At 33.2% G+C, this 14,034-nt stretch overlaps 2 protein-coding genes across 3 annotated transcripts; one reads left to right on the plus strand and one right to left on the minus strand.

Annotated features, from left to right (window-relative positions):
- Window positions 1-471: 471 nt before the first annotated feature.
- RB195_025842 (uncharacterized protein) lies at window positions 472-6,263 on the plus strand (the record flags this gene model as incomplete). Of its 2 annotated transcripts, XM_013454018.2 has the most annotated exons (6): window positions 472-530; window positions 4,637-4,786; window positions 4,871-5,066; window positions 5,374-5,539; window positions 5,847-5,986; window positions 6,201-6,263. In XM_013454018.2, the coding sequence occupies 6 exons, from the start codon at window positions 472-474 to the stop codon at window positions 6,261-6,263; spliced, it is 774 nt and encodes a 257-aa protein (XP_013309472.2). The 2 variants fall into 2 exon arrangements, with proteins under 2 accessions (XP_013309472.2, XP_064070035.1); XM_064214154.1 differs by lacking the exons at window positions 472-530; window positions 5,847-5,986; window positions 6,201-6,263 and having other exon boundaries at window positions 4,686-4,786; window positions 4,871-5,033; window positions 5,374-5,574.
- Window positions 6,264-7,022: 759 nt separating this feature from the next.
- RB195_025843 (uncharacterized protein) lies at window positions 7,023-11,553 on the minus strand (the record flags this gene model as incomplete). Its single annotated transcript, XM_064214155.1, has 11 exons — window positions 7,023-7,126; window positions 7,529-7,597; window positions 8,077-8,183; window positions 8,249-8,427; window positions 8,919-9,075; window positions 9,326-9,429; window positions 9,494-9,614; window positions 9,748-9,933; window positions 11,057-11,208; window positions 11,274-11,390; window positions 11,455-11,553. 11 exons carry the CDS (start codon window positions 11,551-11,553, stop codon window positions 7,023-7,025), a joined length of 1,395 nt encoding a protein of 464 aa, XP_064070036.1.
- Window positions 11,554-14,034: the final 2,481 nt, after the last annotated feature.

A 14,034-nucleotide genomic window follows, 5' to 3' on the forward strand; every position in this document is an offset into this window, starting at 1 on the left:
ATTAATATTTGGACAACTTTGGACTCTGAACGATCGCGAATCGCTCATTTCATTCATTTCCGGGATTAAACACGCGCCGCTGGTTGATTATGTGGTGTTTTACTTCAATGTTTGTTTTTCAGTTTTCTTTCTTCACAAGTTCTCCCTCTCTCACTCAAAAAAAGCAAAATGTTCATACCTGAACTCTGCTTTCTCGTGTTTTTGTTGTCTGAACAGTGTTTACGTTGAAATCTGTCGGATTTCCAAGATAGTCACTTTTTCCATCGTAAATTGGAGTGTCACGCATATAAGACATCCTTCTTTGATCCTAAGGAAAGCCCCTACAATCCACGGCAGACTAGAATGGCACACACACACAAATATTACAGTAAGATTGGTGAGAATTAATTAAAGGTAAGATTAATAAAATCGAGAAGAAAACATTCACATCACGGAACGTTGAGGAAAAAATTCCACAGCAGAACATTGATAATGGCTGTGTTGGGAAGTGCACGAAAATCACGGATTCTATCCGAAATTGTAGTGAATAGGTGTGACTAAGGCGTAAATAGTGAAGCATAATCAGGAATCACTACGCTGATTGCCGATATGATCAATAAGTTCAGATAACAAGCGTGTCTGGATTCATTGCAGTAAGATAATATGGCTAATAATATATGGACAAGTGACATTTCTGGGATGAGAACCGTTACACAAACAATTTCATCCTCAAAAAAACCTAAATGAATCAAAAAACGTTTATTGTTTTCCATTTTCACTCACTAATTCTCAGCAATTCTCTGCCAGACTCATTTGACGTCGTCTGAAATCCACAACATAATTGACAAAGGTTCTCATGGCTGAGAGACTCAAAAATTTTATGAGTCCCTTTGCTTCTTCACATATAAGTGTTGCTCACGGCTCAATACTAGGATAGATTAAATTTTCAGGATTTAGAATGTGTTCCAAAACGTAAACATCCCTCATCGCTATTTATCTCAGCAAATTTTTAGGAGCTATTGTGGAACTTTTCGCACACGCAACGCAATCACTATTCTTCAAATATTGGGAATGAAAAGGTCCTCGAAGTGTAATATTTCAATTTGTTCGAGTAAACATTCGTTATTCACGAACATGAATGGATGTGGCGATTGTTTTGACGGAAATCCAGAAAAATTCAACGAAGGATGAGTAAACATGTTCTATGAAAATCAAAACCTAACGTATTAACGCAATCCTCCTTTTTTTGTTCTCTTTGTTGTACTGTACGTGTTTTCTAAAAGTTCAAGGTAGTGCTTTTGTTTCCTCAAATTCGCATCTCTCCTTTTCTACAGTATCCATGGTTTCTAGTCAAGAAAAAAAAACTTTTTATATTCCATGAAGTTAAACAAGAAAAATTCATGACTATTTCTGACCTATATGAAACAAAAATTATCTGGAAGATCTTATGGTCTCTGGAAGATTCCCGAGATTCGTCTGGAATTGTCAACTAGAAAGCTTAACAACACTTTTACAAGCACGCCACATTTTAATATAATTCATGGGACAAGTGATTACAGTGGATCAATTCCGTGAATCTTCTACTTTCTTCATAACTAGTAAAGTCTATGCAAAAGCCATGGAAATACAATAATTCCTCTTTTCCAAAGTGTCACCATAAAATCCTTGTGGTGTCCGAAAAGTTCGGAATTTGTTTCCAAATTGTTTTTTTCAGCCTGAATGTGGTAGTTTTTCGCTATAAGCGTATACCCGCTGTCATGAAAAATATTGCTTTTGAATACTAGTAATACTCTGACAACACATCACAAAACTCCAATCTGCCATACACACCCACTTCCTCCTCCCAGCCTCCTCCGAAACCAACACTGATTCAGTTTAGTGCAGCTCATCCGATTTTAGAAGTAATTCTTTTTCAAAAAAAAAAACATCTTATCAGCATCTTATTATATCATTCCCATTTTATCTTTAACCGTTATTTTTTTCTCCTCTTTTTTCTTATAAAAAAAGTTATAGCAAATAGCAAGGAATGAGTTACATACTTACTCGCATGAGGATACACGTTTTATTCACATCTTATATAAAGAGGATTTTCACTCATTCTGTGACTGTTATCGCTTTAACTACGAGTCACACGGAAAAACAGACTTCTACAGACTTGTTATTCCTCACCTTTTCAAGGTGTGAATCATACTGTAACAATTGTCTGGATTGTCTTCGTGCGGAATTGTTTACACGTCACTATTCGCCGGGAGTTTGAAGATAATGAGGTAAAGGTTTCTACTTTATTGGATTTTGATGAGTAATTATATTACCTACATCCGTGCACAAGCTTTTATATATTTTCTGGAAATTTCCTGAATTTTCCCAAACTCTTGATAAAACACGTGATTCAACAAGACCGAATCTCAACCAGAATTTTACCTTCCTCTATGTTTGAGATGTATTTTGTATGAAAACTATACGATCACTTCGATTTTTTTAAGAAGTGATAAAAAATAGTGGGAATAGATGAATGTTTTGAGACTCTCTGCTTCCCCCACTTCCTTCACAATTTCTGTTTTTTTTTTCTTATTCCTTCCAAGATTATCACTCAGCTGTGTGCTATGTGGTCCGCTTAGTCTTAAAAAATACTAATCTTCCTAAAACTTTTGTTCTTGCAATTTTTCCATCATAAAATCCAAAGTAATGAGAGGAACAAAAAAAAACAACCATAACATTCAAGAATTTAAGTGAGAAGATCCCTTACGGCTTGTTCCCAGCTCACAATACTTTTCGATTCTTACATATTCTTTCTTCTTTGTCCACTGTTATGCATCTTGTTAACCATCCATGAACGTAAACAACTTTCTCCATAAATATTTTGTTTACAGTAGCAAAACTAGAGCTGTTGTGGATAAAACGCTAATTGTATCAACACATTTTGAGAACACAATATCGCAAATTAAAATGCGGTTGAAGTTTGCAATTTGTAATAAATATTTATATCTTTTGAGGTATTATTGCATTCTTTATTAACAGATTATAGGCAGGTACAGAAAGATTAAGCTGGTCCCTTTATAGACAAATTCCTGCTATTTTTAGATGTGAATATACGTGTTATCGGATAATTTGATAAAATTATGGATGGTTTTCGGAAAAGTTTAGACCTTAAATCAAGGCTTAAATCTTAAATTAGCTTACAGCAGTCTAGGAAGTACCCTCCAGAGAGCGTGTGACATCAAGTGATCTTCGACTTTTGACTCAACTTACACGGTAACTTTTGCACACTGCATGGCTTCATTAAAAATCCACAAGCTCATTTTACTCGTTACCCATTTTATTTCGAAAGCGTCATCGCCTACGACGAGTAATAAATTGTATAATGCTTACCAGAATGTTTTGAAAGAGTAATGTTCCATAAATTTATGGTGAGTATCAATTTATCAAAAACTTGCAGTTTTGGGGACCTAAAAAACGCTTGGGACATCAGAGTTGAAATAAAAGATGCAATGTACATATTCCAGAAAAGCTCTACGGATTACTGTAAAATAATAGTATTAGATTCTAATCAGAGTTATTTTTATTTCTTATCCTGGACTCCTTGAGAATTAATGTCCTCAGATAATCAAGGAACTATTTTTGATAAATGTTAGGACGTTAATTTTCTCTATGTTTTTATAGCAAAGAAAATATTAAGAGTAAGAGATAGTTTGGTTCTAATTTTTTTCTAGTAATTTTTGCTTTTTCATGTATGATTTCGATTTCTAGTTTTCTTTTGTAACATACCTCAATGCGAACGTTACGGATAACCATTTTTGGAATAGGTCATGGAATAGATACTGATTCTGAAGAATAGTTTTTTTCCAGTAAATTTTGCCAATCCGTTTATGCTGGAGATAATAGAGTAATCCTGCGAATTTCTTCGAAAAGGAGCTCTTTGGTCGCTTTTTTTCGTTCGACAAGGATGGCTCATTCTGGAACTTGTGGAACTGAGTTTAACTTCCACAATAAGAATTGACTTTGAGTGATCTATTATTCGTTCTGTAGAAATTTTTCCTATGAAATGGACAATATGTTAGGTCCATGAGCAAAATGTTCTAAAAAATAAAGTGATAAAAAAAAACTAGTTTTAGAAACTAAAATCACAAACTACGGCGCTCAAAAACAATTTCTTCTGTCTTTGATTATTATTGTGTTGATTTCTATTCAACTACAATCTAATTATAGTCACTGAACGAAAATGAGGTAGGACCACCCTCTTTCGAACTCGATTACTCGCGGAGACACAGGAAGTTTAGCAAAACTCAGTGAATTTCCGATATCACTCCGAATCAATCCAAAAACAAAAAGTCTGACGAAATTATAAGAGTATTTATTGAATTTATATGCACTTTTATTCAAAGTAATTTTTTGCTAACTACTCGTATTGACTTCACTGTCTCCTAGAAGATTTTTGTAAACCTCGATGGAGAAAGAGGAGTCTCCTCTTTGTCATTTCTATCCATCCTTAACTGCATCACAGTTATCTACTTTTTCGCCAAGCTTCTTGGCCCTTTCCTGGAATCATTATGACATCAGTGATCTTTAATCCATAATTCCCTGTTATTATGAAGAAAGTTTTTGCTGTTGCCGTGTACAAACATGTAATATGTCTTTATTAATTATATTGTTTTTATAGCGGTCCTCTTCGTAACACACAGATGAGGTTAGACGAGTTACGATCACCAATGCCACCACGAAGATCGGAGAGTCCGATCGATAATGAGGAAAATGACATACTTACTTTAACTGCTGATGAAGCAGTATTTCTTCAAGCATCCTGGCACAGGTTCTTTTTGAATTTCTATGAACTTTATCGTGATCCTCGAGATTTTTCGCTCATTTTTTTTCCATTTTATTTTATTATTTTTAGGGCAGTAGCCACGATTGACGTTGGAGCTGAGGTGATCATACGTTTGTTGAATGATAAACGTTCATTGTTCAAATCCTTACTGGAAAGTCATGCTGGACATATCGATCATTGCGAAAAATTAACAGTTGAGATAGTAAATCGGGATTTGAAACGAGCTAAAGAGGTTGGAGAAGGAGTTGTTCGGTTTTTTACAAAGGTAATATTATTTACGTATACGTATATGTATTATTTTATTTTATCAAAGTTCCCCCTAAAAAAATCTTTTTTAAACTGGGGCAATCAAAATTTCTCTACACCACATACTATTACATGTTTACTTTACTTCCTGTATTCCTCGATTGATTTTGACTTTTAAAAATATCCATATTTTACTCTTGGAAGCATATTATTTGTATGAAGGGGATCTTCTTTATCCTTGAGTTAATCGCAAGTACAGAACTTGTTCAAAAAGTAATTTTCCGAAATATTTCGTCCAGTATGGTCCAAAGTCAACCTTTTTTCAGGCATTGGAATGTTTAGCCGAAACTGATGCTTCCGATAAAATTCGACAAATGAGTTTTGACCTCGGTGCTTTACACTACAGAATGCGTGTATGGTTTCAAGCAGAGAATTGGTTATGTGTGAAGAACAGTCTCTTGGCCGTTATCCTTGATATTAATCCTATAAGAGGTAAAAGAAAACTTATATTCTACATGAGCACTTAATTTTACACTTTATACATCCAAAAAAATCAATATTATATTATATTGTTTCAACATTTTACCTGATAAAAAAGTTTCTTTGGAGTTCGAACTTTTTTGCTATCTGAGCCTATGATGAGCTTCCAAATCTTCATATCAAACTGATTTTTCCTCCAATTTTTTATTGTTCTGTCAAAAACGACTGGAGTTATAGATATGCATATGTCTTTCGATGGGACCATTACATTCTTTGACTTACCTACGAGTCACCCAAAACAATGTATTTTTCCCTTCAGTGAACGGATTATGGTTTGGTCTCCAATCATTATGTTCTGGACAAATAGATGTATCACTACTAGATCCAATGGCACAACGAAGAACTTGGACAAAAGTTCTTCAATTTGTTATCCGAAATATGAAGCGAGGTTTTCTATCGGTGAGTTTTTTACACATCTTTGATTTTCCGGACCAAATCAGCACACATTTTTTTCACAGCTCACATTTTTTCCCCATTTCTCAAGGAGCATCCATGCCCTGTCTTGCTTTGCTCCTCTATTGATCTAAGAAACAGCTACAATTTAGTTTTTCATACTATTTTTAGGATTTTTTTTTCTAAATTTTAAGAATTTTCTTACCACTACTATTTCCAGGAAGCCCTGAGAACAGACAGGAACTCGGATGCGGGCAGCTCTTCTCCAAGTGGAAGCTTGTAAATATACATATATCTCAAATTTTTCTGCACAAAAAAAAATTATTCGTGACTTCAAAAATGAGTTCAATTTTTGGAGGTGTAGCTCCATATGTGCTATTAGAATTCGTCTTTATCTGTCGTATAGGAATTGTGGTAGATTTTCAGTTACAAAACTTTTCTTGTATTTTCTGTAATATTTTGTTTTTAGTATTATGATGTTAATATTTTTACAGTAACGATGATCTCTGAATACCGTGAAGTCTACGTACCTCTTTGAATGCGATATTCTTTTGTACAGTTTTTTTTTAGGACGAGATAGTACATGTATAGATAATTTACCTCTTCCTTCAGGACTTTCCACATAACCAAATAACTGAATCCAGAGAAACTAAGACCTCTCACAAAGATTCAATCACTTGCTGATGTCGATCCTTAAAATGATCTACCGGTATATATAAATCCCGAAAAAAAAAACTCATGAATTTACCTCATTCAAGTGATTACTATCCAACTGAATTTGTCGTATTTTTTTTTGGAATAAAATATGATTTAGTAGATTTTGTAAGAATTTGGAAAATCGTAATGATTTCTGGATATCTTAAAGCAATCCCTTATCTCCTCAAATGATACCACGAACAAGTTGGAAATCATTTATTTGAGCACGAAAATGCAGCTCAACAAAAAATTAAAATCAATAAATACATTTCAATTTTGATTTATTCGTATAGAATACATTTTAAAACCGTCAAATAATTAGAGACCATAGAATCAGAGGAGATTCCTAAAGATGTACGGTATGTTCTTCTCTGTCATTTCCACATAATGGTACAGCCAAATGATTAATTATTGTGAGACTTTTCTTTTCTCGACCTTCTGGACGATCACCTAAAAAATACGAGCGTTTTTTTTTACGATGACGTCACTGATACTGTAGCAATAATACGAGCAATTGCAATTTGCAATTTAACTGTTTTACCATCAAATAGTGCAAGATTGAAATCAATTAATTCTTAAAAACGCACAAAATGATAACGTTAATCAAAAGGTAATCTTCAACTGATTACTGGGGTTATCCTTGAACAAACTGTGTAAACCAGAGATCACTACCCTTCTAATTCTATTCATGCATAAGCTACTTGTGAGAATTTTTACATAAAGTTATTTTTATTCTGTTTTCTTAGCAAGTTCGTGGAATTTTCTTCTAAGCTATGGTTTTGTATGGTTTTTATTCATTTGTTTCCAATCTCCTGAAATTTATAGGACGCTTGGTTGTAACTGTTCACTTACCAGTAACCAGTATTCCCTTCAACTCTGTTCTCTCTTTTATATCGTTAATATAGGAGCAGCTCTTCAAACCTAAAATTCTTAGTTATTAAATCCGAGAAAAAAAAAACAAGATCAGTTTAGCAATTGCTCCCGGATGCAAGTATCCGGACAATCATATCTTTTGAAACATGTTCACGTTTTATACGCATACTCATCAAAAGTGAATAGATCTTATGGACGTTATTTTACTCAAAAATTCTAATTTCTTGAAGAAAAAACTATTTCTATGAAAACAAATGTTGTATAAAATAAGGTGTTCGATTAAAAATAGAATTTTGAGGAGATAAATGGTTTTTATATGTAGTTTTTATAACTAGTAAAGGCGAATACGTATGACCAATTTGTTCAAATATTCAATTACTATAATTGTTTAAAAGCAGTGATTTTGATGGTTATTGCTTTTAAGTTCAACTTCTAACTTTTTTTTTTCTAATTTTCATTTCGTAGTAGATGACTAGGTTCTAACTTGACAAAATCCCTATCATCGATCTGATCGTAAAAAAATTTACCATTCGACTCTGCATGACTCGACTTCACTGTGCCCTCATTATCCGAGTCACCACTACAGAAATCCTTATTTTGCATCCCAATACCAGACATATTACATGACACGACGCTGAAAAACAGACTGTTAATTGATCAGCAGAGAAAAAATTTTACATATAAATTAAAAACGCCCACCTTCCACTTCTTCTTGCAGCCAGAAAATCAGCGACACGTGGAAATCGTAACAAAATATCTCTTAAGCAGACACAATTCAGGAGAAATGCCCGAGTATACTCACTACTCGCCATACAAAACACATAGAAATTGAGGCAATGATTTACGACTTCGAGAAGATTCGCAATATTCCGATACAACTGAAAATACGATAAATTCTAAGAAATACGAAAAAGTATTGAAATCCTGAAATAAGGAATGGCGTTGCGAAATCTTACTCAATTTCTCATTTTATGTTGATTTCTGGAAGCAAGTACGAAGTCATACAACAAATAGGGATGCATTTCAGATACAAAAGCTAAGGTCAGACTGTGAGGGAGATTTTGGGAAAGGGAAATTGAAAGTTCTGGGAAAATTGAGAAGGAATGTAGAAAATTAAGAATACTGCCTTTTTTTCTCAAAAAGAAAACCTTGTTTATCATAATTCTAAAAAAAAATAAAGAAGGTATAGAATATCACATTAATTGTGGAAAAATTATTATTATTATTAGTATTATTATGGGATAACAGAACTTGCTTTTGCGAAATGTATCTGTTCACTTAGAACGAAAATATTTAAATAGCGAAAATTAGCGAACTGTCTCTTTTTATTTCAAAAATAAAATATTAACTTTATGTGGACTAGACTTACCTGAAATCCGTATAAATTATCCATAGCCTCATTCTGGAGCACCATAACAATCATTTGAGGTAGATTACCAAGTATGAATATAATACAAATCACAACCATTAGGGCTGTGAGCTTCTTCTCGGAGAAGCTTCGAACTAAATTTGACTCGCGCCGGCTGCTGCAAAGAACATTTCCGTGGCATTATTATTTTATTATTTTATTTCTTATTCTATTTTTTACTAGAGTTTCTTGGTGCACGTACAAAGAAAACGTTTTCGATGAAACCAATAAACAAACAATTTATAACAAGTCAATGTTTGGATGGGCGTGGTTTAAACACCCTCCCATTGGCCACTTCTTATTGGTGTTGTTTCCCATCCATTTACTCTACACTACTCGTTTCCGTATAATATTTCCCCGTGTCGTACCTGTTGAAGCTTGGCTCTGGACTACTAGGACGGTTCATCGATTGATGATCAGGGGAGCTCGAATCACACGGTATGGAACGTCTGACAAGTCGACGTCGACGCATCTTAAATTCAATGTTACCACCGTAGAGCGATCAATATTGATTTATTGGGAAGAAATGTAACAACCTTATTTATTTGTAGTTTACGAGCGATAATAACATTGAGTAATGTCATAAGTGCAACAAAGAAAAATCTTAAGCACTCCCGTAACATTTTATAGTAATTAAATATTGTCCAGTGAGGTTCCCTAAAAAATATTACTGCAGTCCGCACAGAAAATCACATGTTTCTTTAAACTTCTCCTTATTTTTAATGTGATCAAGTGATAATCATTCTTAATTTTCTAAATTTTAGAACACGAGAAAAGGTCCCATCCTAACCTGCATAGTAGTTCCACGTTGTTAGTCATATGATATGTACCATTATCATATAATTTTATAGTATTCTGAAGCATCATTGGCAAATGAAGTATTGCCGCCAAACCTAACATGGCTAAAATTTTTCGTCTAGCTAATTTTCGTGGATTTGACACTGGTTGAAGATGTGGACGTGAGATCAGCAGACACCTAAATTGTTAAACTATCACATTGCAAACGTGTGCACTGAAGACGAATGGTTATTTCGAGCTGGATGAGAAATTTTTCTCGAAAAATATTTCGACAACATTTGACGAAAAGGCAAAAATCACACTTCTTCCTACTCGAATGATTAATAATTTCTTCTCACATGATTTTCCTGTCTAATTTTATTTTATTGTGTTAAAATCCTTTAATAAATTGTGAAATTTCACTTATGACGAAGAAAATACAATCAAGCAACAAAAATTCATTCAAAAAATTTAAAGATCTAGATTTATTAGTGTTGAATGGGTTGATGTAAATAGAAATAATATTAGAATTTCGTTAGAAATCAAAATTTAACTTATTCTAGTCGTTTATCCATGAAAAAACTATGACCTTATACGTAGTTTCTGGCAGTTAGGAGAAAATTCTCATTTCCTACACTAATCTAAACGAAAACGCTCAACTATTAGATGTGATGTTTCGGATCCAGAAATTCATTTTGAATGGATAACGCAACTCAATAAAGTTTAGATTAATCCAGCCGAGTGGTTATTTATATTTTAACGAAGAAAAAAGGGAAAAGGAATTGTTTTTGTCGAAGTTTCAACAGATAGATTGCCTTAAAAATTAAATTATCTAAAAATTCCGTAGTTGAGGAAAATTTCTTCCTTTTTTCTCGAAACTAGAAATAAGGATTGAAATGAGCAACAAATCTCAAAGTCAATTCTTAATCCATGTTCTGAATTTTTTTGCCCAATTTATGGCCCCGGCTTGTATTTATCAAAAATATTCTGTTCGAAAAGAGGTCAAGGTTTTACTGAACTGTAATCGAATATTATATTCCCGAATACTAGTGGAGAATGGAGCTCTCTTTTAAAACTTGAGGAAAATTTTTTTTGAAAGATTGAGAATTTTGGGATAATTCAACTAGATTGACAATCAAGGCTCCATCGATACACTTACAATCGTTTAACAATGTACAACTCAATAATTCCTCAATAAAAATTTGCTATTATCCAAAAGAATTCACTATCACTCATTTGCTATTACTATAGTTGAATAGATACATTAAAAAGTAGTAATTTTTAAGCAGTCAATAATTAACGTTTAAAAAAAAGCCACAAACCTCTCGACAGTTAACATAAACGCACAATAGAGTCCAGCAACTAGAAATGTATTAATAAAAGCTGCTTCCACATACGTTGAATATACCATTAGTATATAATTTTTGGTAGCTGTTTCTAGCATAAAATGCAATAAAATAGCAGATAAAGAAATCTGGAATCAAAATAAAATTGATTGATGAAATATTGATTACGTCAAAAAATCACATTAAATCTCACCAAATCAAAAAATGCCAATGAACGTATATACATGAACGGAACCGTTTGAAGTGATGGACTTTGTAAAGTACGTAAATTTAAAATATTACCCATAATTCCAACAAGACAAAATATTATCTGAAAATGGTTATTGGTTCTTGATTTGTGAAAAAAAATACAAAAAAAAATCTATTAGACATACCTGTAATATTGTAAATGTATTCTTCATATGAGCCATTTGAAGTGCAAACTCTTCCGTGATATTCGATAGTGAGGCTTCAGGATTACAAAATGCACGCATGTTAAGTAGCACCTGGAATTATTAAAAAAAAATGGTTTTGAAGGATCTTTTCAGATCAGAACTCTCGGATTGAGCCAGGTTTTTTTTTCCCTGAACTCTATTAAAGCGTTTGAACGGTGATTTTTTTTATCAGCGAGAAGAAAATTCATGGAACAACAATGAAAAAAATGATAAAAGGAAGAATCCTTCTAGATAATAAACTCAAAATACCCTAAGAAATCCCTTTTTTCATTCAGCTATTTTTTTCTCTTCCAAAACTTGAGGTAAGAGGTAATGTAAAAAAATAGATAGAAAATTTGCAGTTAAATAATAAATAAACAAAATTAGGATAGCTATACTTGCTTGTAAGCTTAAAACTAGAGTATTATATATAGTAAAATATGTCAGAGTAGGTTCCATCGATCAACTGACCACCGGAGATATTTCATCGAATTCGTGGAATTCGCTCAGCGCAATGGGGACATCCAGATTGAAGCCATATGTTTATGTAACATTGACGTCATCAACGTATAAACCATATTTTCAAAAATCTATTCTTGTTTACCCTCTGTTTACAGTTTATTTGCGCTTATTGGTACAATGAAGGATAAACTTTCCGGAGTTATTCAATCCGCTTATGATACGGCAACGTGTTCACTTTAATCCAGAATCCTTCTAGGTTTACGAACGTCTTACGCAATCAGTTCTCGGGACTAGCCGATGTGTTAAGACAGTGTTTTTATCATCCCAGACACGTCTGGTAGCAATTTATCGACTCTGGAGAGATGAAAGACTTGGTTGACTCTAGGGCTGTTTCGAACCATTAACTGTCCCCTAAAACCTGGAACTTTTACCGATTGCGCTACACCCGTCCTTTATTAGCACAATATTCCTATATTATTATTCATATTAAATTCGTTTAGTTCCTTGGCGTAAAAATAAAGAAAAAGGAAAAGGGTTAATAATATCTGAAGAGAATAGATCTGATCTGAAGAGGTTAAAGGAGAGTTCTGCAAGGATCAAAAGAAATAACGTCCTTGAAGGGTGCACAAAGAATACTTTTGCTGTGGTCGAATCGAGAACATTTCAATGATTGATAGTTCGACTATTGATTTAGTACCTCCAACTTTTGCATGAAACATTTCCAAAAAGTTAAAAACTTGTATCTAGATAGAAGAAGGACATTAGAAAGTAAAATGCGACTCAACGACTGCAAAAATTCCCCACAATTTTGTTGAGGAAGCTATGAGGTATTTGATTAAATGATAAGTTCCATTTAGAATAACAAAAAAACAGAACATTAAATCCACTAAAATTTTAAATTAAAATTAAAATAGATAGGAAGAAGTAGAATAAAGTTGTCAGAGCATATGTTTCAGGAGTAACGATACATATTTTTTGATTCGACATATTTTTGAAGGAATCTATTTGGATGGCCAAACTCCCCATGATTTCATTTCTACCAATAAGTCAAATTCTCGAAATCAATGAGGGTGTGGAGAGCATAAAAAACACAAAAAGATAGGAAAAACTGGGGTAAAGAAAAGTAAGAGTATATGTTCTTTTTACGAATGCTGTAATTTTAAATATTAGAATATAAGGAACTCAGAATACAAATGTAGAAGCACCGATGCTTTAGCGGAAAGAAAATAATCACCGGAGGATGATTACAATTTTGTTCATAGAAGAGGAGTACCTTAAAAATCTACCCTTAGAAAATAAATCTATATTTCTGTGACTAGAAAAATTCCCATCCTTATCCAGAAAAGAGCTCAAATTACTACAGGTCACACGATCCTGTTAGGATTGAGTCCAAGCTCCGTGCTGTGTGAGTTATGTCCTGCTTCAATTTGGTAGATATCGATAATTTGAAGTTAAATGATGCGAAAAAGATGCGAAAAAGATGAGAGTGCGGAAAGAAACGATGAGGATTATTTCCAGTTTTTATAAATCCCAAAAACCAGCTACTGGAGTCCTTGTTGATTTCGGTGACCTCACACAGATTAAATCTTTCAAAATTAAGCTCCACAAAATAAAAACGATGAAAAGACAAATTGGAAAATCAAAAAAGAATCCAATGAAAAAAAAGAAAAATCCACTATATAGTGTTTCTCTTAAAGGGAAGGTGAACATGAAACTATCAATTTTTTAAACTCTCATCCATTTATAGTTTAGAAAATATAGGAGACACGAATTGTCAACAAAGATCATAACAAGCGGCGAGTTTGAAAGGGAAATAAAAGTGTTGCGGAAAAATCATCAGGTTCTTCCAAGAAAAGATAGTTTCTCACTCTTTACCCATGCTTTTCTGGAATATTTTAAAAATCCGGAATGCTATGTGATTTCACTGATTCATGAATGTATGTAGTTTAAACTAGTGTGGATATCAAATTAGAAATAAAATGTCACCACAACGAAAAAAAAGTGATTATCATTTAATATTACCATAATTTTAATTACACAGAATGTATCATTAGAAAAAGACTGGATTCTACAAAATTA

This window comes from Necator americanus, chromosome X (assembly GCF_031761385.1).
Source record: "Necator americanus strain Aroian chromosome X, whole genome shotgun sequence".
In the NCBI taxonomy this organism is placed as follows: Eukaryota; Metazoa; Nematoda; class Chromadorea; order Rhabditida; family Ancylostomatidae; genus Necator; species Necator americanus.